This window comes from Vitis vinifera, chromosome 6 (genome assembly GCF_030704535.1).
Source record: "Vitis vinifera cultivar Pinot Noir 40024 chromosome 6, ASM3070453v1".
Lineage (NCBI taxonomy): Eukaryota > Viridiplantae > Streptophyta > Magnoliopsida > Vitales > Vitaceae > Vitis > Vitis vinifera.
In genome coordinates this window covers 1,048,270-1,071,665 of record NC_081810.1, presented here as the reverse complement: position 1 = coordinate 1,071,665, position 23,396 = coordinate 1,048,270, and the positions used below count along the sequence as shown (strand labels likewise).

The window sequence follows — 23,396 nt, the reverse complement described above, 5'->3', positions numbered from 1 at the left end:
ATTTTATCAAACATCCTAATTTTTCTTCAAAAACACTTTTTTGGTTAAAAGTATTTTTTGAAAACACTTTGGAACGGACCCTTAATTCCTAAAAATAACTTTAAACTATTTCTAAGAAGTGTTGCAAAAAACTTCTTTGAAAACTATTTTCGAAAACATGGGCTGCCTAGCAATATTACAAATCTTGTACTATGAATATTTTCATTCCAACAAAGGGGCATTAACAATAACCCCTAGGGTTTGTCCCTGAAAGGGTGATAAGTGGAAACTGTCCTTCCATGATGATGCCTCCATGCATGCCACTGCGCCTCTGCTCTTCTTCCTCCTTTTCTCAGTCCTCCCAAATCGCCATGCTTCTGAGTCTCAAATCCACTGGTTCCTACACCAAGTCAGCAAAATGCCAGCTCCAATGATAATGGTAGAGATACCTCAGTGATAACAGGACGAAAATTTTGAGGTTGATCCTATGTAGAAGCAGAACATACAATCAAACTGGACTGGGAAACATGGTGAGAACCAGATCAGCAATGGGAAAGTTCTGCTTGGATGATGAAAAAATCGATGCGGGAGCTTCTCAAGTGAAGGGGTAAAAGTTTGAGAAGAGCAAGCTTCCCAGGAGGATGTAAGCTGCAGAGTATGCCCAAATCAAATATCCCCATCTTCTACCAGCACCAGGGGACACCATTAAGTACGAGGCAAACCAGTAAAGAGGAGGGCTGGCAGATAAGAACCGGGTAGAGACCTATAAATTGCCAAGCATACCCATTATTTCCATGAGATCAAATTTGATCCAGGAGAAAATCTTAACGCTATACACCATGTAATTTCTAAGTTGTGATTCAGGGTGTGTGCAACATCTGAAAGAACGCAAACTATAGCATGTAATGAAAAATATTGCAGATGAGAAGAAGAATGAGTCAGACCTGCACATGCATAACAAAAAATGCTGTGGCTGCCATGAATCCCAAGTGCAGAACAAAGGGGAGAACAAAGGCTGACAAGTAACCTAGCCTTGCTGATGATTTGCATCCAGTAGGAGATGCAGCAGATTCCTCTCCTTGAAGCTGTTTCCGCCGTCTAAGATTGTGATTTTCTGTTACAAGTACAATTAGCTCATGAAAATGTTGTTAATGTGTGGAAATAATATGGAATCAGGATAAATATCACTGAATATGGCCAAATTGTACAGCTTTGAATGCCATACTGTCAGAAAAATTAGATTGAAGTAATTCCCATTTTTGAATGCCATGTCAACCTGGAAAATAAGATCCTAGATGGTTTTAGAGAACTCCAGATACAAATTTGCTTGCAACACAAGAAGTTTGATTCAAAATGGTTAACAAAAACAAAGTTGTGACATCAAATGATAATTCACAAGATAAATTCCAGCATGAAGGTACCTTGTGTCTGAGGGATGGATTTCTTAGAAAACTGATCACTGTTCGATCTTTTATCTGCTCCCAGAGAAAAAAGCACAGCTGCAGAATTCTTTTCCTCAGGAGAAGCTCGGAAACCCAGTGAGAAAAATATTTCAGGCTGTAACCTCATATAATGGATAATTGAGCATAGTGCTAAAGACAATATTGGGGATGCAAGCAGAAAGTTTGGCAACTGCTTTAGTTGGAAGTATCTCAAGAAACCCACTCCCCTAAATGAGAAAAAACCATCAATGGTCAATGTCAAAAAAATTACAAACACATCAATGCCTAAAATCTTATATATGGTTCAACATAATGAATACATGTATACAACTATGTGGAACTAGTTATTTCTCCAGAGACAATAGTCACATGGAATGGAGAAATCCGAATCCTCTGCAAATTTAATCCAACAAGAAATCTAAGATATACGTGTGTATGGTGCCAACTCTTGAGGAAAACCAAAAGTATCAAATAATTGCACAAGACAGGAGAAGGAGAGTAAAGGGCAAAAACAATAATCAATAGTTACATAAGTGAAAACATACCAATAATGACTTTGAAGATAATTATATACCAAAGGTACTCTTGCTTTGCACCAAGGACTCATTTCATCTGGAAAATGTCCAAGACAAATATTGTAGTACCCATATGCTTGAAAAGCAACAAATGGAACAAAAATACATAGACAACGCAGCACTCCAACAAGAAGAACCTGCACTGACAACTGGATATAGAGACAAAAAAATTACAATGGATATCATTGGCTCAAGCATTCTATGGAGTCTGCACAATGTACAACTATAATTTGGAATTAATAAGATGAAAATTAGTTGTACATATTTAAGCATCAAAGAAATGAATTCAATTAATTTATAACATCAATAACTTGCATGTGTGACATGGTATATGCTATTTTCCAACATTTAACAGTTCGTTGACAAAACTAGAGCAGGATTATGGACTTAGAATTATGGAGAAAAGCTTTGAAAGCAAGAGATTTTAAGACAATAAGAGTAAGTTGAATATCTTAAATGAATTTTCATTGACATTAGAACTGGAAATGAGAGAGTAGTCAAGAACTTAATATTGATGACACATGGATGCTCAAGTGAGTGACAATTTTCATTATGTAAGTCAGATAATAAATAAAGAGTGACAAGGGATTCAAGCAGATGTTGCCATAGAACTACAGTGAGATGGGTTTTGTGAATGAGAGTGAGGAGTGTGATGACTGATATAAGCCTCCCAAACTAAATGCAGTTGACATTTGCCATTATATAAGAGGTATAGCATTTTTTAAGGTTTACTAATTACTCGGCTTATAAGAAAATTTTAAAAAACACATTGAAGTCTCTATTTTTCCACCAGTTGCTTCAATTAAACACATCCAGGACATAAAAGCTTCCCATAATCAAGTGAACTTGCTATATAACTTATATTATTATGAATATAAGGGTGGAGTAAGTTTATCTAACTGGAAAAATAAATTAAAAATAATGGTAATCAAATTATAGTTTTATATGGCACCATTCCAAGAAACTAATTAACTTGAGTTCAAATAAAGTTTAATGGATTTTGCCTGAAGGAGAATATATTAACATTCAGTTGATAAGTTTTTTTCCAAAATTTTTTCTTTCTTCATCATATTAAATACAAGGAAAGCTCTCACCTAAATATATCTATTTTGTCAAGTTAAACCAGTTTAAAATGAGACATGTGTTTATAGACCATTTTCCATTGCTTCAACCATTAAAACCAAAAATAGCAACTATAAAAGAAAGTAAAAACTCACATAAGCACGCTTTTTAAGGAAGATAGCCTCATAAGCCTCGTGCATAGTCTGGAAACAGAAGTAGCCAGCATTAAGAACTCCATTTGACCTCGCAGAACCGGACAGAGCAAGCCAAAGCACAGCAACATTATTTGAACTGGAGATTAAGTGATATACTCCTCCAACAGACAATAGGGCATACAGACTCTCCGAGTATCTAAAAATTTCAAGGAAAGTGAGATACTCAGTTTAATCCCCTTTTCTGATTAACAACTAAGATGAAAGGAGTTTGAAGGTTACATTGATGAATAGAATATGGAAGCTGGATTGAAGCAAAACAATATTGAAGCTCGGAATGCCGCTTCTTTGTCCTTCAAAATAATAACTGAAAGCCTGTTAGAATGGCAAAACCAGAAACAACCATCAGAAGTTCTAAAATGAAACATAAATGTTGCAAATTCACAGCATAGATTACTCAAATGGTTGAACCATTTCTTTTATTTTCTCAAGCCATTTAGTTCCAAACAAATTATGTATTCAACAGTCCTCAGAAGGTTGAAAATTGAGGTGATTAGTTCAAGATGCAACTTTAGATGCAAAATTCAGACAAATCGAGATCAAAACAGATCTTTAGGTGGCTGAATGGTTAAGTTTTTGTTTTATTAGTACTATGATTCCATTTTTTATTAGAGTTTAAGAGCGTTAGGGGAATTTAAGGAATTTTGCAAAGTATCCCTAAGAGGAATCTCTCCATCACAAATATCATAAAAGAATGTGGTTCCAAGTCCATCCTCCTTGGAGATCTGAATCAGGAAGAAAAGCCTCCCAACCCTTTCTAACAGCTCACTGAAAACCCACTCTTATTACCCCTCTTCCTACCCAGAAGACCAACCAACATGTCCCTTACCAAACTTCCCCACAATAACCTTCTTCCAACATATCTCCATCCACAGCAAATCTCAAAATCCATTTGATATTTAACATCAGCTTCCCATTTGAACATCAAAAAATAGCAACAATGTGTTTTTCAATTGAGTTGATGGCCTTTAGAAATAAAAGGATGAATGAGCAAGCGACTCACTTGTAAAAATAAACTGCTGCTAACACAAAGGCAATGTTGTTGAGTACATAGCCAGATAATCCCAGCACAGCTCTATGCCCAATTAGTGGAATCAGTGGCGCGAATACTGAAACAAAACAAAACAAAACATCAATAAACCTTCAAAAGCCCATTATCACAAAATCCCAACACAAATTTAGAAACTGCAAGGGCTATACTTCATGAAAATCTTCCTAAATAAATTTCCGAAAAAAACATGGGTATTGTGTTCATGAATATAATAGGAAAACTGATGAACCATTTGGATTAAAACGAGTAAGAGAAGTAATGCCTTCATCATTAATGAAATCTGAAAATAGTATTTTTCACTGAGTTTGTTGTTGTTCCATAGAAATGACTACCTTGATTTTACAGGCCAAATTTGTTCACATTGCCAAACCATTTACCATTCGGAAATCCATGTTTTTTTCTTTTTCTTTTTCTTTTTTCTTTTTTTTTTTTCAATCATTCCAAAAAAATTTATCACTGGACTCCAACTAAATTTGCGAATAACTCGTCCATTTTTCAGCCAAATAATAAAAAATGAACTTCATTAAGTTGAACTCGTCATTTGATTTAAATTCTCCAAACTTTCCGACTTTGTTGTACAGATTGGAATCCAAATTCAGCGAATATTAAATCAGTGATTCCATAGTTCACCCAACTCAATCGATTTTCCAACTATTTACTAATAATGATGTGAATTCCGATATAAATGCTGAAGCTTGATAAGCTGACTATCAAATAAGTAATCAAACCTGTTCGAGACAAGAAGGAAATGCAAATTGGAAGAAGAGGCAAAAACGCGTAGGACTGTTCGTATTCGTAGCCGCATTGCGCGATTCTGACGAAATACACGGCGTCCCAAACGATGCTGCCTTCGATTGCCGCCCCGATCTTCGGCCAGAGAACGGTGTCTGCAGGTTGCGATTCGAGAGAGAGGCAATTAGGGTTTAGAGGCGCGGAGGTGTCGTAGGGTTCGAATAGAGATCGCCAGAAGATGATTAGGGCTAAGAGAAATAGTCTTGAACAAACTGCAGTCTTCAGAATGATGCAAATGTGATTCGATTTCTGGAAATTTGAAGTATTCATTGAGAGATCAATTCTTGTTATTTTCTACAAGAGTGTTTGGTTGGTGAGAAAATGGAGGGAAAAGCAAAGAAAAATCATGGAAATCAGGTCTCATGGACTTCATGGACCGGGCTTTAGTTTGAGGATTTTTGACTTCAATATAGGCTGGGCTGGGCTGGGCTGGGCTAAGGACAATTAAATGGGATGACTCTGGTCCAAACATACCGGAAGCAAGGCTTCTTTAATTTGACATGGAAAAAATTATTTAAAATTTTATAAATCTTCCCATTTTTATGTATAGGGGAAAAAAATTGGAACAACATTTTATTAAATTAAAATTTATTTCTAAAATATTTTTATTTTTTTTCCTCTTTTAAATTATTTTCCTAGTAATTTTTTTAACAGGGCTAAGTATCTATGTGAGAGTTTTTTTTTAAGGGGTTTTAAAGAATAAATTGATTTAATTTTAAGTTATAATGAATAATTATTTTATTTGTATTGATAGGGCAAAATTCGAAATAATAATAATAAAATCTATAGGTTTTTTATTTTTTTCAAAATTATAATTACCAAATCATACATTAACCAATGGTGGGGCTTGAATCACAATTTTGGAAGAGGATAGAGCAATGGGTTTGGATATAGCTTCAAGAGATTAAGTTCCTAGTTGTCCTATTCAATCCTTGATATGAGGTTAACATAAGCTCCAACCTATTCAATCTTTACTCAATATGATGTTAACATAAGCCCTATTTTAGATACGATATCAATTCATATTAATGGGTTATTTATGTGTCGTATAAAAGCCCAAACATCCTATCAAATAGCTCAATTCAAACATGATATGGTCAAAACATAAACTCAAATATGATATGATTATTAAACAGATAATATGTCATATAACATATTTAACTTATTTAATGATCATTTTTCTTATTTACTAATCATTTTAAGTCTTATATAAGTTTATATGATTAAAGTCTTCATCATACGTATTTATGGTTTAAGTGGCCTATTTATTTAAAAACAAATTTTAAATAAGAAAAATAAGGGTTAAATGGTTTAAAGTTACAATTTGATTAATCAATACAAATATTAAAGGGATCAACTCAAGTCAAATTCATATTATGTAAATTGATCCAAAAACTATCTATTTATTAAATTAGTTATATAGGTCAACATAAATCTAATTCAAATATGATTATATTCAATTCAAACTTGTGAAAAGTTTATTGGCTTGGAGCCAATCTAGGGATGGCAAGGGAGGTTTCAAGTCATCCTCATCCTAACTGTCTTATTTATTTATATCTATTCTCATCCTCACCTAAAAAAATATTTGAACAAGGCGAGGTAGGACAAATATAGGAAATTCTCATACCCGTCCTTTCCCTCCCATCCTATTTAAAGTTTTTCAACATATTTTAATTTTTTTTTATTTTAAAATTTTAAAATTTTATTTAAAAAATATAATTTATAAATAAAAATATATTATAAATATTTATAATTCATTTTTATGAAAAGTGATATTTTATTTATATTTAAAAAGTTGAAAAATGGAAAAAAGATCAACTAAAATAATTTTTTATTTAAAATTGTATATAATCAAGGTTGGACCGAGAAAGATAAATCATACCTAAACATGTCCTAAACTCATTCAAGCTTTTAAAAACTTCCCAAACCGACCCTCATCCCATTTATCTTAATTTCCCATTAGAGGTGAGGTGAGACAAGTACTCGGAAAAACTTACCCCATTCTCATCCTTACTCGTACCGATAAATTATATCAAACTTTATTACACCTAATTTTAGAGAACTAAGCACTATGTGAAGGTCAACCATCATTTTTAAGAGTATATAGATACAAGCCTTGTTTTGGAACCGAAAAGAAACATAAGGATCCATATTTTTCTTGATGATACAAAAGGATAATTTTGCAATAGTTACTTTTGTTTTTACTTCTTAGAACGATAAACATAAAAGTTGAACACTATGCTAAACATACCTTATTTTTCACTAGTAACCTTGTTCTTCGACCAACCCAATGCTCGTATTACCATCAATCCATTGAAATAATTTGTTTTCAAACAATGGTTACCCTTCACCCGAGTTTCTAGATGAATTGATATTGGACCCTCGAGAACTAAAGTAGAGCATGGCTTGCTTATTCCTCAAAGAAGCATCTTCCAAGTTGAGCTCCATCAATGCCTTCTTAAAGAATTGCTCCAACCCTTACCATTTCTGAGTTGGTCATCAATCTTTTTAGTATTAATCGGTTCTACATACACGATTTGTTCAGTTTTTAGTTACATTAATGACAATTTGACAAACTAAATTTGTTGCCATTAAGGCATTGCCCACAGGCAGTTGGAACACAATGTCATAAAAAATGTGCTTACAAAACTTGCCCTAAAAGAAGTGTGGATTCAAAGGGCAGAGGTGTGGATTCATGGCATCCACGAGACACAACTACTTAAATTTAATATGTTCTCACCTGCAATTTGTCCTTTCCTTCAATGCATTCGCATCTACATGATACCACCCAAATAATTAACCACCAAATGGAGGAAAAACCCTAGCATTGCCCCACATGGAAAGGGGGTCCCTTAGCTTTAGTCCAAAGGGGACTTTGTGCCATCGAGGCTTGTGGGGTTCTTATTGGATTAGGTAAGAGGTGGGTATTCACGGACTAACCTAAAGCTATCACGGGTTGCCGTTTTTGGGTGATTTAATTATAGTTTTGACCTAGATCAGGACAAATTTCTTTTAGTGGGTGGTAGTTCTAAAGGGAGATATTGTCTATTTTTTCTTTCATATGACAAAATTATAAGAACCCCTACTTAAGGGTATATGATGTTGTTTGGCCTGTTTTTGGAGAAAATTTGATCATATCATGTAGTTGGTTTGAACTTGAATCAAAACTAGAATTGTTTTTAGTAATGGAAAAATCGAACTAAATCAAGTTTATTTAAGATTAATTTGATTTAATTTAGATGATTGACTGAATGCAAGTTAATATAGATCCCAAGTCCATTTTTTTTTAAATTCTCACAACGGGTTTAAAATTTAAATTGCATTTAAATTTTTTAATATAAACTATAATGAATGCATTTTATAATATATATTAAAAAACTTATCAAAGAAGATTTGTTTTTATAGGTTATGAGCCTAAGAAACTAAAAATGAAACTAATAACATCAATGTCCAAAATTTTCATACTAGATCGACGTTTATAATTGTTAAAATCTAAACGAGGTTCAAAATTTTCACTTATACCCCTAATTCAAAGCTCTTGTTTTGAGCGAGTGCTTCAAATATAATATCAAGAAATACCATTTGTGGAACCTTAATATCTACAAGCTTATCAGCTAAATGACAATTGACATGCACAATAAGTCCATTCGCTTTCGTGCGAAGTGGGATTAAGGAAATGGATTAAGTGATCTTTTTCAATGCAACACAAGTAGAGAAGGTATCTTGTATATTGGTTTCAGCTGTTAAATGCAGTGACGAGAACGTGACAACTAAATGGAGTAAATGGAGAGTTGTAGAGAAGGCAAAGAAGTAATAGAAGTACCTGAAAGTTGAAACTATGGGTGCTACTCACTAGACCACAACCCAATTCTTCAATATATAATTTGTGTGGGCCAAAGGGTTTGCTTTTGTACCTTGAATACTATACCTTCTCTTTTGAAGACGACAAATCAAGCTCTTCACATGTGAAACCCTCCATCAAAACCCGAGAACCCATCACAACCATCACCAATTTTTCCTCTGAGGCACACATCAAACACCTTGGGATGGCTTCAAAATATGCGGTTCTCGGGTTGTTAGACATGTTGGTGATCATGATGCTGCTCATGTCTGCAAGCGCAGACTTCGCCAAGGATAGGGAGGAGTGCGCAGACCAGTTGGTTGGCCTCGCGACTTGTCTTCCTTACGTGGGGGGAGAAGGGAAGTCTCCAACTCTTGATTGCTGTACAGGGCTGAAACAGGTCCTGCAGAAGGCCAGAAAGTGCCTATGCATACTGATCAAGGATCGGAATGATCCGAATCTCGGTCTTAAGATCAATGCTACACTTGCTATGGGCCTTCCCAGCGCCTGCCATGCACCTGCTAACATATCTGCATGTCCTGGTAAGCACACATATATGAACATGTATGAATTTGGTTTCGGGTCTGTTACATTTAATTTGATGTGTTTTTGGACTATACTTGGCTGGATCAGCTCTGCTGCAACTACCAGCAGGCTCACCTGATGCTAAGATATTCGAGGAATACGGGAACAGCACAGCTGCCAGCAAAAGCACCTCAGTTGCAAGTGGTAAAACCTGAATTGATTCTTTATCAATTTATTTTCCTTTGTTCTGAACTCATGTCTTCGGATCTTTGTGGTTTCAGCTAAGGCCAACTCAAGTAGTGGATCAAGTGCTGAGATGAAGAGCGATGGTGGGAGGAGGAGATGGGTGGGAGTAGAACTGGTTTTTGGGCTTTTGTTCCTGATTGTTTCTCACCTCCTGCTTAGTTCTCTTTGATGTTTGCAGGCACACAATGTCCAGAGTCACCTCTACTATCTTGATAACCTACCTACCTACATTGTTCTATCCTTATGTTGCAATTGGTTTCTCTGTTGATTTCATTTGGTTCCGCATCAATTCAAAGTGACCACATACCTCACGTGGAATAGTTATCAATAATGTGCTAGTATACATTTGTTAATTGAAAGTGTGCTTTTTGTTGAGATCACATGTTTGGTTTATGTCGTAGGTAAGAAATAATGACAATTTATGTAAACCCAAATATAATAATTGTGTTTCCTTCTCGTAGTTAAATCTTATCGATTCCAATACTCATTCACCCATTTGTCATTTCAATCCAAATCTACTACCAGCAGGAACTAATAAACCAGTTTTGCTGTATCATGTATGTGAGAATCAGAGATGGAATTGAAGGCATAGGCATGGAATTGTGGCACCCATAGGTGATTACCTGGGTATAAAAATACATATGATAAAATTAAATTATAAATAATATTTTTAATTCAGTAATCACCTGCCATCTATCAAGGTATATGAAAAGAGGCAATGAAAATGCCAAGAGTTTCCCATGCTTTTACCCCAAAGTGGACTGATAAATGAATTATAAAAGGATGCAAATGGGGTAGGTATAGAAACTCCAAGAAAAGGATTCTTCAAATCCTCTTGCTTCATGTTACAATTCATTACTATCTCTCAGCTGGAAGCTGTAGTAACTCCCGGATCCCTTCACATACCTGCATTTGAGCAATGAAAAATTGTTATTATCTTGAAAGACCAAGCCCCCATTGCTTCAAAATTATCTTTAATATTTCCTAAAAGAAAGAAAACTACATAATGGATTTCTCGAGGCACATGGAAGGCCTTGAACAGCAAAAATTTGGGAAAAAAATGAAATTATCAAAACTAAAGAGCATGAGGAAAAGACACAAGAAAGAAACATACAATCTTGATTTGGGCCTTGATTGATGCAATGAGGCGCGTATACTCCTGGATTTGGCTGCAAAGTGGTATTCAACAAAAATCATTTGAAAGTACTTTATCAAAAAGGGGAAAAGAACAGAATGCATAGAAAACCAATTAGTTTTTGTTTTTTGATAGCCCTACCATATTGTGCACAGATTCCTAAAGTGGAAAAGAACAGAATGCATAGAAAACCAATTAGTTTTTGTTTATTGATATCCCTACCATATCGTGCACAGATTCCTTTCAAGAAGAAAAAACCATGGCACATTATTCTTAGCATGAAACATATTCTGTTGAAGAGTTGGTTACTCTTCATTGTGGAATGAAGTAGAATGGGTTTGATTGAACCTGGTCTGGTTATGAGTCCTAATTTACCAAGTCTGGTGGCATTTCCAATCCACTATTACTTCCGGAGGTTGCACTTAGCACCAGAGGCCAAGTTCTTGATCCCTATTGAAGTCCAACACCAAATCCAGGTATAAGCGAGCTTTGATTACTGAATCATTCCAACTTCTATTTTTCATCTTAGATTTTGCATCATATATATAAATATCTATACACACACACACACACACAGTCTCCCGTCCATGCAATCCTCATTGAAGCATGGTATGCATTCATACCTAGTAATATTTTTAGATGTTCTATACTGTCCAGCCACTTTCTAAAGAGAAATAGCAGTTATTAGTGGATGAAATTCCTACAATCAGCATTATGGCACCTTCTTTAATGAATTTTATTAGTTGACTTTTCAACCATGAAGCATTTGATGTCTATGGCATCTTTTCATTCGATCTTGAATCAAAACCAAAATTGGTAATATTTTTGTTTCTATGTACAAGATGTTTCAAAGAGAATAAAGAAGATAGATTTTTTAGTTAACCTTTTTGAGCTGTCTTACTAAATGTGCACAGAGGGGCCTAAGGAATTGATTCTACACTGAAAGCATTTTTTATCTTTTAGTCATGGATTTTGTATATTTGAAAGCATCAAAAAATATATTTTTTTTTTGGTTTTTTGCTCTCAAAGTGTCTAGGAATACCTATGCTAATTATAGCATTTTGGATGATATCTTAAAAATATTTTGAGCACTGAAAAAAGTGATCTGATATTCAACTAATGTGGTTTAGTGCTTTGCTACTCAATATACTTTTATGGTGTATATGAAAGTATTTTGGACTTGGGCTTGAATATATTTTGGCCTAAAAATATCCATGTCCAAATGTCATACAGGTCTTAGACTGGGTTCGACATCATCCATGGATAGCACGAGTCAGATAAGGATTTGGTAAATAACACCAAATCAGACACAGACACAAACCCTGACTTAGAACTTGACACTGTAGTATGGATCTGAATTCAGATACTACATGGATCTGGACCATCTCAATCCAGATCTGCTCCATTTTATTCTCTAGATTCAGCATGTTATCTCAATCGGAATATCACTCCTGGATTCAGAACTATGTCATGCCACTTGTAAAGCACTTGTATTATAGTTGTCAGGATCCTAACAACAACGATGAACATGCCAAGGTACCCCCCAAAGACAGACTCACTGGGACAATATTAGTTTCATTTTGTTCATTCACTCTATCGTCTTTTCATTTGTCAGTCACTTATTTTTATTCACATGCTGACGCGCACCATTTATTCAAAAGCCATTATGCTACACTAAAAAACCTACAACAAAGAAATTCTAATGAATTAGAAGTGAAACAAATAGAAAGAAGAAAACATACTTGGCCAGACTTTCTTCCTTTATAGATATGTATTTTAAAGCTTCAGACCATGTGAACTCCACATGGAAACCCAGTCCAATATCTACAAATATGCGTTGTGTATCTGGCCTGTAGATATACAAACCACCAAAAGAATAAAACATCACTATTGTGGTAAAAACAGCTGAAAATTTTAAAATTTATTTGGAATTAGTAACTCAAATTTATCATAAAATGGAATAAATAGAATTAAAGAAAAGAAACTTAGAAGATGGGTGGTCTTTTTACACGAATAGGAGAAAATAAGACACTTTCATCATAAGGATCTTGTTGAAAAAGCATTGATAATTTATAAATGTCTTTATATGTTTGATCATAATAAAAGATTAAATCATAATGGTGGCAATCAGCTCTACAGCTGCTGCACCAGGAAAGATAAAGATATCAAAGGCGTACACTTCCGCTTGCATATATACTTCAGAACCGAGATTGACCATTGTCTGGAGACTAGTTACACTATTCTTCTCCAAATTCTCTATGTTTCGTCTCAAATTTGAGCTACAAGCACAGAGTCAAGCAAAAGCATGTACAAGCAAGCACCAAGCATCCACAAAGTTAACAACTGCCATAAAAAATCGAAGTAGAAATTGTTGCAAAATAAAAATGATTACTTCTAAATAGTTTTGAGCAAGTAAAAAATAAAATAAAAAATATTTCTGAGGCATTCCGTAAGGAAGGTGATGTACTTCATTTGGAAGGACATGAAAATCAATCTAAAACCTCAATTTACAGTTTTCTTAAGCACTTGCAGAAAATAAACAGAGGATACAAAACTTCTTGTCGTTCAAAGACCTTGTCCCTGAAAAAGAACACAAAAACGAGTTAGGTTATGTTTGGCTTTGTTTGAAGAGAAAAGTTTTAAATAGCTATGAAATCAACAACTAAACAAGCATTGTCTGAATTATTTTGGATTGGCAACAGAAACCTTTCTTGCTGTTTGTTTATAAAAAACAATGCTTTAATTGAGATAGAGTCTTCAGCATAAGCTATTGAAGTTCGGCGTATTAATTTTCATATACAGTTTTTCTTGTGTGTTGAACCCTTGACAAAACTTTCTAATAAGCAAGTTATATCACCCTTTATCATAAACAATAAGCTTCTAGTAATTTACCAACCCTCACATCTTTATTATTAAAAAAAGTATAAAAAAAAAAAAACTATAAAGAAGTATTGGATATCCATTGCCTATTATAACATTGGCCTCAAGTGTGCTTAATGACCAAAATAACAGCATTTCTGAACAAGTGTGCACACAAAGGTTTTAATTTGTTTGCAAATTCTAAAAATGCTATGCGGTATAACAAGACCATAGTCACCAGATCAATTATGCAACAAAATAACAGCATTTCTGAACAAGTGTGCACACAAAGGTTTTAATTTGTTTGCAAATTCTAAAAATGCTATGCGGTATAACAAGACCATAGTCACCAGATCAATTATGCAACACCTGAACTGAAAAGAGGGAGTAAAGATCGGAAACTGACCTTCAAAAGAAATGCAAACATGGAGAAACAGGAAGCAATAGTGATGCACTGAATAAGCGCATCAGGAGACTTCATATGGAACCTTACAGAAGTGCACAGGAAATGTTCACAAAGAATATATATGAATATATAATTGAAAAAAATTATTATCTTTTCTTTCTTCTCTTTTTTAAGAGGTTAAATTTTACAAAGAACACTATAGCTACAAGGAGTTCCCAAGCCCTAGAGGAAAGATAATAAAAATATTAAATCAAATTGAAGGGCAATACAACCATTAAAACGGATAACACTCGCCATTAAAGGAGATCAAACAAATAATACTCAGTCAGAGATGCCCTACTGAGCTGGCATGGATCTTTTGTTGGGAAGAAGAGGAAAAAAGCTTGGAGGACAACTCCTTTGTACTTATTTTAGACCATATGTAAGCAAAGAAATAGGAGAGCATATGAAAATACTAAAAAAGCATATCAAGTAATCAAACAATCTTTTATATGCATAATTTTTTGGAGTGGGTTAGAATGTACACAGAAAGAAAAACAGCTAAGGCTTCCAAAGTAACTTTCCTTGAACACATGCACCTCTCTAAGCCAACCAAGACTATACACCAAACATTGATTATTAGTTAACCAATCATTGATCATTGCTAAATTTATATGATCATAGCAATTGCTAAGTTCTAGAAGTATGATGGTAAATTTTTGACAGTATAAAATTTGTAAAGAAGCAAAGTTAAAGAAAAGGAAGCATGACTTATGAAGGGCTTCCTTAAGGGCTTGGATGTTAAGTTGGAGATGAGAAAATCCAAAATGTAGATAAACAATACCAATGTCTATACCAATGACTCTCTATGGCTCATGAAATTTTCCATATACAAACCATAAGGACCTCGAATCCCTATACCAAAAAGGCATACATTGCTTTCAACATGGATGCTGGTTTGCCACTCTCCTCAATGAGTCAGTCATCCATAATATTAGCAGCATTCAAGGTCAAAAAGGAAAAATAAAATAAAATTAAAAATCATGCAATATTGACCTTTGTTTGAGTTATAATCCTTTGAAATATGGTCAAAACTAGGTATATTGTTGCAGAATCCAAATGGTTTCAGATATCCTTGAGAAGAGGAGTCCAATGAAAAAATTGAAAATTTGAGGAACTTGAGGTATTGGCAAAGTACAATTCACACCAGCTAGAATCAGAAGCAAAAAAAAAAACACTTAAAAACGGACAATGTTTCAAGTCTATTTAAATGCTCAATGTATCAAACAATCTGGACCACAGACTTCACATGCCAACTGTCAAGTGAATGGTTAAATTTGTAAAACTGGTCAAGCAGATCAAGAGCAAAAATCTCTCTAGACACAACCCAAGATTGTAATTTATGTAAAGTGTAATTTAATGGAAGTGTGGGAATAAAATATATACCGTTCAGCAATAGCATGAACAAGATCAGGTTTCAAGCGGCGGTCAACAAATTCTTCAAACCTTTGCACTTTCTGTTGTATAAGGCCATCCATTTCAACCCTATTAAGCAATGAAACCTAATTACAATTTTGACAAGCCAGATTAAACAAACATAAACATCACCAGTTATAAAAGGAGCACATATGTATTGGAATGGAAGTGCATCACCAAGGGGATAGGAATTGAGTCAATTGCCCAAGATAAAGTTTTAGAAACCAACAAGGCAATGATCTTTTTTTCTTTTTTTCCCCCCTCATAGGCAAACAAAGCATATATTAGCAAGCACCTTTTCCAAAAAATAAGGGGGCAAACCCCAACTACACTGGGAGTATATACAAAGGTGCTAAAAGACTATAAAAAAATAACAAATAATTGGGATCCTATATAATTAAAGAAATAAAACAAAGAGGAAGCATCAGCATCCAAACATCTAGACCATAGATATAGCCTACATGAAGAAGAACAACAATGATAGATTATTTATCTATCCTGTGAGTCTACCCTAGTGAAATCAACCCAAAAATGAGTGATTGATTATAACACCAAGTTTTCCCTTCAATAGAATCATAAATGCAACCAAAGAACAATATGTAACCACGTAATGATAATATCGCTTATTTTGATATCAATAACCTACTCAAATCAAACCAAGAAGAAAAGTATAATCAGAATAGCTTCATTCTAGCTTAAAAAGAAGAAAAACATAGGTCCATCCGCAATATTCAGCTGTTTGACAGAAGATCATAACCACATCTCATCCTCACCCTACTCAAATCAAACCAATAACAATCTTTTTAGCTATTCTATTTTTTCAAAACAATACATGGATATATATACACACACACACATGAATGAAACCAACAATGATAGGTAAAGGGTGACATCAAACCAAGAAGGAGACTATAATTACAAGACCTTTGTTTCAGAATAAAAGAGAAAAACAAAAAGAAAATCATAGATGCAACCAAAAAATGACATATATAGTGCATACCCAAATACCAATATCATCTGAAAACGATATATAGATAGATAGATATAGTGCATACCCAAATACGAATATTGTCTGTGAAGCTGGAACTTCACCAGTGATAATAAGAACAACCCCTGTTGCCTTCTTCTACCGTTCACTTCAATCTCTCTTCTACTTCTTCCACCGCCAGCCCTAGGATTTTCACAAGACGGAGATTCAAGTGTTAGATCAAGGATTGTAGATGATGGGATTACAATAACAGTCTCAGGCCCTTGATCCAGGCTTGCAGATGATGGAAATTTGGAGATTTCAGGGATTCTGAGACTAGCCTCTATTTCACAAATTTAGACAGTGTTTAGGAGTTTGGCATCTTTTGGTGTCTTCTTCTCATTTCCTAATGTGGTCACCTCAGCCATTCACACCTAGAGGTAATCTCCACATCTTATTTTTTAAAACAAATATTTGATTAAAAAGATGAAATAGCACCAAAAATAACTTCTATGTGTTAAAACTTACACATAATCTTATTTTGACATTTTACACTTTTTTTTGATAGGCTATTTTGACATTTTACACTTAAAACTTTTTAACCAAAAAAATATTTAATGTGAGAAAGGGACTAAAAAATTGTTGAATGGTATTTTTGTCCAAAAGAAGTTATATTTCATGTTTTTAAATGATGGAAATTATTCTTCCACTTTTGCATTAACCCTTTTTAAAAACCATATTAAGGGTATGTTTGGGCATTTTGGGGTGATAAGTTGTCCATATAGCCTTCAAAGCAATTTTGAAGCTTCCTTTACCATTTCAGCCCAACTATACAACTTATGTGGCCTTTGTACCCTTTTTTTTATATAGATAAATAGTTATATAACATAAATGTGGCCTCTGTACCCATTATCAACTTCAGCTATCCTTAGCACAATTGTCCCGGCTTCAAATATCACTAGCTAAAATTTATTTGTGCTTAGGCTACTGACTTTCTTGTTATAATATTCAGCGATTATTGTAAGTTATTCTATAGCATTTGTGAAAGTTTTATATTCATTATAGGAGTCATATTTTCAGTGATATTTATTGATACATCATCCTTTCTTTTTAATACAATCCTTATTACCTATCAAAAAAATATTGATTGATACATCATGAAATGTCTGATTGGTGTTACTTTGATGATTTTTTTGAAGTTTGATCGCTTGAGCTGATACATTTCTATTACCATCATTGACATATTGTTTAAATATTTATATCATTTTGATAACTTTTCATGTTTATGATTAGATAAGCAAATATAATTTTATTGCATTATTAATGTACTGTCTAAACGTCTAAATAGTGTCATTTTGATAATTTTTTGAAGTCTATGATTATAGTAGCAAACAGAAACTCTAGAATTGAAAACGTCCAGCAATAGCATATCTAATCTACAAAGCCCTCTAATTACAATCCGACCGTCTGTTTGGTTACCACGAAAATGCAGAAAAATAAAAGAAAACCACAAAAATTTCAGTCTGAGATGTAATTCAAACTGGCAATAAATCCACGGGTGTTCAAAGAAAAACTCTAGAATTGAAAACTTCCAGCAATAGCATATCCAACTTATAAATCACTCTAATTGCAATCAGACCGGCTGTTTGGTTCCCAGGAAAATGGAGAGAAATAAAAGAAAACCACATTTTGATTACTACGTTATCTCTCCCACTCTCTTAACTGCCAAAAATCCGAAACCAAAAAAATATATATAGAAATGAAAAAACTCAAATGAAATCATAGGTGAAGTGCAATTTTCTGTATTCTCGAACCCTAGACGATGAAAAATTTACTATTCAGAATTTTCTTTCATTTTCTCATTATTTTCTCAGCATCCAACCAATTGTATCTAACGTAAAAGTTAGATTGATTGAATTGGGAAAAGAAATTGGAACAGTACCTTGTACTGAGAAGCCGAATGCTTTCGTGTAGTGATTGAGGTATCTTAAACAGATCGACCGAAGAGCAGAGTCTGGACTCTGGGGAAGAGAAGATTTGGATGCCCTAATTTTTGTCCAAACAGAAATTAAGGCTACGTTCATTCGGCTAATTATGGGCTACCCATGGGCTAGCCTAATTTTTGAACTATTGGGCTGTAACTGGGCCGATTGGTAACTTGGAGATTTTTAATTCATACTCGATATAATAAAGTTTAAGTCGGTTTCAAGTTTCACAAATTTAATAAATAATTTAATTTTTAAAAAACATTTATTCTATATTCATTAATATATAAAATTAATAATTAATCAAATAAAACATTTTTCATAATATCACATTTATATTCTAAAATATTTTTTATATATTTTTTTATAATATTAAATTTATATTCCAAACAACTGAATTTAATTTTCACCAATCGTTTCATTTTGAATTTAATAATTAAAATTAATCAGTTCTTAATTTAATAATTGTTTTTTTAAATATTGATATTAAATATATAAGATAATTTTCATTTTAATAATAATAATTAAAAATCTTATTTTGTGGTAATTCTAAAATAATCTTTAATACATAAATTGTTATAAAATATTGCATTTATATCACAAAAGACTTAATAATTCACTGTCTCTCTATTTTTTTCTAAATTATTTTTCTTTATATATATATTTGAAATATTTCTTATAAATCTATTATTTGTACAATTTTTATTTTTTATTTTTGCGTCTTATTAGGGTGCAACTTGAGCTTTTTAGGCAGACTTAGGTAATCATTTGAAATATTTCTTTTGGTTCAAACCTTAATTTAATGTTTTTATAATATTTATAATATATATTATCCTACCTAATAATATTCATTTTTTTTAATTTCTTTAAAATAATATCAAATTATATTATATACTTTTTTCATTTTTAGAAAGATATATAAATTTATTTTTATTTTTTTCTATCATAAAATTTTGTTTTATTTACTATTTAAATTTAAAATATATTATAAACATAAAAAAAATTAATGGGTTAAATTACTATTAAATTGATCGTAATTTCATAGTTTAACAAATTTTAGGGTAGGCTTGTATAAGTGACATGTAACTCAAAAGGTAATCCGGGGCACAATTTTGAAATTATGAAATCAAGTCTTCAAATAAAAAAGAATTAGAAGTAAATATTTTATTATGGATAAGTTCCTGAAAAAGGGGAAACTAATTTTCAACTAAAAAATATAATAAAAGAAATAGTAAATTCTATCTTTTGGAAAAAGTTGTTAAATTTAAATAACCAAATTCATTGAATTAAATAATCAAATCTTAGGAATTCAAAATTCAATTCCATATTTTGGTTCAAAATATTGCTGAAATTTCCTAAAATCAAGTTAATAAACTATGGTACTAATTTGGGTTTGAATTAATAACTTTTGGAGAATTGAATGGACCGTTTGGCAACTGTTTTTAAGAACAGTTTTACAACCAAAAACTTGTTTTCTATTTTTAAAAATAGAAAACAAAATGTTTTCAAACATTTTTTAGTTATTCTCACTTGTTTTTTTAGGGTTACTTTAAAAATAATTATACATACAAACATGTAAAATTGATTAAAAATAAAGTATCAAATATAGAAATTATTTTTAAAAAATATTTAAAATAGGTTAAAAACATTTTAAGTTTTTGAATGGATTTTTGTTTTACAAAACATCAAAAAAACAGTTTTCAAAAACCATTTTCGAAAAAGAATTCTTTTCCTTTGATTTGGTTCTTCAAATACTTACCCTTTTTTTTAATTAAATTCCTTGAAAAAAAAAAAAAAACAAAGCATAAAATACATGTAACTGAACTGCTAATTTATCGTCATTGCCACTATACATGTTTTGATCCATTAACAACAGAACACACTTGAAACTATGTTAGAAATAACAACACAACTCACCATACTTATCATTCATTCTTTGATGGATAAGGTGAAACTAGAGTTTCCACGTGTACGTTGGTATCATATCTGAACCAGTCATGACGCTCACTGATCATATCGAGAAGGAGTAGCTGGGACTTGAATTTGTCATCCAAATCATTCCTAGTCCAAGATGCCTCAACACCATATTCTTTCATCACCCATATCTTACTTCCATCTATGGCTTCTTGTGCACAAAGGCATCCTCCCATCACAGACAATATATAGTAAGATTCATCATCCCATGGAGCGGTCATCTGCCGGAACTCCTCTTTTTCAAAATCAAAAGCCACTATTACTGTGTAATGGTCTGGATTCAGATCACGAGCTATCCAATGCACTGCCCCATGTAAGACAGCTTCCTTCCCCGAACTTACGACTTGACTTCCATGTCTTTCCTGCAATCTTCTCCACTCACGGGATTTCAACGAGAAAACATCCACCATAGTCTCATACCCTAAGCTATGATAACCCACTATCTTGTAGTCATCGGTAGAGGGGTCATACCCCAATCCATACGCAGTATCTTGTGGACCATTAGGATTTGGTGGTAATGGATTATACTGCCTGGTAGATGGGTTCCACAAGACAAATTCACCAAACATGTCGACCAGACACAACAACCCATCACAAGAATTCAAAAGACGGAGATGGTGTTTGAGATTTGCCGTACCAAATGAATAATCAAAACCATCGAGTAACTCACCATCACCATCACCATCACCAATTGATTCCCAGTCTTTAGTAGAGACCCGAACTGCCATACAAGCATCATCCTTTTCTTCTTCATACTTTATGATACATAATCGAGTTTTGGCTTGTGTTTGGGGTAGTTGGAGGTGGGTTTTAGCGAATTGTGGATGAGAAATTAACATGCACCAAGCTTTGCAGACGCACCTACAACGGAGCATAGACTTCACTGGCAATCTCAAGAGTATGTTCTCCATGATGTGAAGAGGTAAGTATGCCATTGTTGTCTTCGTCAACCTCCGTAAAACCCACAACCACACATTCTCTGCAAAATCAAGTCTTGAATTCTATATTTATAATGAATAAAAGATAAGTCTTAAACCCTAATTTGGCAACCAACTGGACCCGGCTTAGAGTTCTAAGCGCATTTAATGTCTCATGAATTCAATTTTGGCCGGTCACTTCACCCACTTAACTTTTTCTTTTTCTTGGAGTTAAAATATATTCCTTTTTCTTATTCAATCCTTCTTCAAATAAAAATATTCAAGTTAATATAATATAAAATTTATCATAAAATTTTATATTATATTTTTTTTAATTAAAAATGATGGTATGTTTTACTCAAATATGGATTTAATATTATAATAGATGATAGATTTTATTTTTTTATTAAAAAAATTTAATATTTTAGTATATACTACAAAATAAAGGCATAATTGATTTTTTTTTTTCTGTCAAAACTAATTCTTACCGATAATTTTAAAATGATAATGGTAAGTAATATTTTATTTAAAATAAATTAAAAACAAATTTTATTTCCAATTAAATATGTGAATAAGTCAAGTTTTAAATTATATCGATAACAAACCCAAACAAAATTTCAAAAATATTTAAATAATTTAATCATATTCTAATAAATTTTAAGAATTTTTTAATAACTATTAGAGTTGCAACTTTGGCATATTAGTCAATTTGATGGTCAATCCAAGTTTAATTCAAATTAAGAAACAATCAACTTAAATTCAATCCAACTCAACCTCTGATTCAAGATACTCAATCTAGCTAAGTCCAACCAACATCTATTATCTAATTTCAGGTTGGTCAAGTTAGTCGAGTTATATTCGGGTTGATGAGGTTATGTAATTTAAAATTCATTTATAATATACGTTTTAAAAAACTTTATATATATATATTTATATGAAAATTTATATATTAAATAGGATAAAATTTCAATATATATTTACATATCTTTCTAAAAAATAAATATAAATATATATATAATTTAATATTTTTCATTAAAAATCTAAAAGTAAAATAAATATTATAATATAGGATAATATACATTATAAATATTATAAAAACATGAAATCAAGTTGAGGTTAGGCTCTAGTTATCCTAACCTTGATCCAAGTCTAACTCAAATTAAATTTGAATTGAGAAAACCTAACATAATCCTAACTCGAGTATTAAAAATGATTATTCAAATTAATCTAATATATACATTACCATATTTTAAAATAATATACTTGAAGTACTACAAAAAACTAAAAGTCTAGGTGTTTAATTAATTTTAAATTTTTTTAAAAGAAATAATCTATCAATAAATTACTCTTAAAACTCTTAAATTTAATTTAAATTTTTTTATCTAATTATAGACCCCAAAATTTATCTTATTTTTATTTTTACATTAATTTTGAACTCAATTTTTAATCAATTTCAAACACAATTATATTAGAATTATTTTTGATTTATTCACTCTTTAATTCTTAATTTTTATTATTTTATAAATTATTTTATTTGTATTTATTAATATATTATATTATATATATTTTTATATTATTTTCTTTTTCTTTTCTCTCCCTTCTCACCTCTCTCCTCTCTCTCCCCACTTACCCTTACCTACCCCCATCACCCCACGTCCAAGCCATACCCCTATCCCCTCTATTTGTTTTTTCATTATTATTATTTTTTTTTTCCCTTTCTTTTTCCTCTTGGGCCCCATTCTTCTGGATTTTTTTTGTCCACCGCCCCAACTCACAGACTCGACCCGGATTCCGAAGAGAGAGGTGGCCGACCCCCCATTGCGGCTTCCCTCTCCATTCGCTCAGCTCTCTGCAACTTCTTCCTCCCATTCACTCCCCACACTCTTTCTCCTCCCATTTTCCAGCCGGCAGCCCATCCCGACCCCCCCCCTTTTTTTTCCTTTTTTTTTTCTTCTTCCCCCTGAACTCCCACA

The 23,396-nt window shown here is 32.6% G+C and overlaps 4 protein-coding genes across 5 annotated transcripts; 1 reads left to right on the top strand and 3 right to left on the bottom strand.

Moving 5' to 3' along the window:
• Positions 1-119: 119 nt before the first annotated feature.
• Positions 120-5,494, bottom strand: LOC100241567 (uncharacterized). The gene is made up of 8 exons (XM_002283399.4): positions 5,050-5,494; positions 4,274-4,379; positions 3,493-3,585; positions 3,214-3,409; positions 1,967-2,145; positions 1,401-1,648; positions 924-1,093; positions 120-742 (listed from the first exon to the last, which is right to left on the bottom strand). Exons 1-8 carry the CDS (start codon positions 5,381-5,383, stop codon positions 575-577), a joined length of 1,494 nt encoding a protein of 497 aa, XP_002283435.1. The 5' UTR covers positions 5,384-5,494; the 3' UTR covers positions 120-574.
• A 3,218-nt stretch (positions 5,495-8,712) lies between these two features.
• On the top strand, positions 8,713-10,105 carry LOC100263837 (non-specific lipid transfer protein GPI-anchored 14). Its single transcript, XM_002283406.5, has 3 exons — positions 8,713-9,496; positions 9,588-9,683; positions 9,761-10,105. The coding sequence occupies exons 1-3, from the start codon at positions 9,160-9,162 to the stop codon at positions 9,892-9,894; spliced, it is 567 nt and encodes a 188-aa protein (XP_002283442.1). The 5' UTR covers positions 8,713-9,159; the 3' UTR covers positions 9,895-10,105.
• Positions 10,106-10,325: 220 nt separating this feature from the next.
• On the bottom strand, positions 10,326-18,638 carry LOC100245022 (uncharacterized). Of its 2 annotated transcripts, none has more exons than XM_002285654.5 (8): positions 18,490-18,638; positions 16,636-16,751; positions 15,551-15,649; positions 13,411-13,440; positions 13,038-13,139; positions 12,603-12,710; positions 10,840-10,894; positions 10,326-10,631 (listed from the first exon to the last, which is right to left on the bottom strand). In XM_002285654.5, exons 3-8 carry the CDS (start codon positions 15,640-15,642, stop codon positions 10,584-10,586), a joined length of 435 nt encoding a protein of 144 aa, XP_002285690.1. In that variant the 5' UTR covers positions 15,643-15,649; positions 16,636-16,751; positions 18,490-18,638; the 3' UTR covers positions 10,326-10,583. The 2 variants fall into 2 exon arrangements, with proteins under 2 accessions (XP_002285690.1, XP_010651355.1); XM_010653053.3 differs by having other exon boundaries at positions 15,551-15,666; positions 18,490-18,629.
• A 1,731-nt stretch (positions 18,639-20,369) lies between these two features.
• On the bottom strand, positions 20,370-21,466 carry LOC104879634 (F-box/kelch-repeat protein At3g06240-like). Its single transcript, XM_010653169.3, has one exon. It carries the CDS (start codon positions 21,439-21,441, stop codon positions 20,458-20,460), a length of 984 nt encoding a protein of 327 aa, XP_010651471.1. The 5' UTR covers positions 21,442-21,466; the 3' UTR covers positions 20,370-20,457.
• Between the last annotated feature and the right edge of the window lie 1,930 nt (positions 21,467-23,396).

Coding starts and splice junctions, on each gene's coding strand:
- LOC100241567 (XM_002283399.4), bottom strand. CDS start 5,383: ATGAATACTTCAAATTTCCAGAAATCGAATCACATTTGCATCATTCTG. Junction 4,380..5,049: donor TTCCTTCTTGTCTCGAACAG/GTTTGATTACTT, acceptor GTTTTGTTTCAG/TATTCGCGCCACTGATTCCA. Junction 3,410..3,492: donor TCCATATTCTATTCATCAAT/GTAACCTTCAAA, acceptor TGAAATTTTTAG/ATACTCGGAGAGTCTGTATG.
- LOC100263837 (XM_002283406.5), top strand. CDS start 9,160: ATGGCTTCAAAATATGCGGTTCTCGGGTTGTTAGACATGTTGGTGATC. Junction 9,497..9,587: donor TAACATATCTGCATGTCCTG/GTAAGCACACAT, acceptor TGGCTGGATCAG/CTCTGCTGCAACTACCAGCA. Junction 9,684..9,760: donor AAGCACCTCAGTTGCAAGTG/GTAAAACCTGAA, acceptor TTGTGGTTTCAG/CTAAGGCCAACTCAAGTAGT.
- LOC100245022 (XM_002285654.5), bottom strand. CDS start 15,642: ATGGATGGCCTTATACAACAGAAAGTGCAAAGGTTTGAAGAATTTGTT. Junction 13,441..15,550: donor GTTCATGCTATTGCTGAACG/GTATATATTTTA, acceptor GTTCTTTTTCAG/GGACAAGGTCTTTGAACGAC. Junction 10,895..12,602: donor AAGGAAGAAAGTCTGGCCAA/GTATGTTTTCTT, acceptor ACCACTTTGCAG/CCAAATCCAGGAGTATACGC.
- LOC104879634 (XM_010653169.3), bottom strand. CDS start 21,441: ATGGCATACTTACCTCTTCACATCATGGAGAACATACTCTTGAGATTG.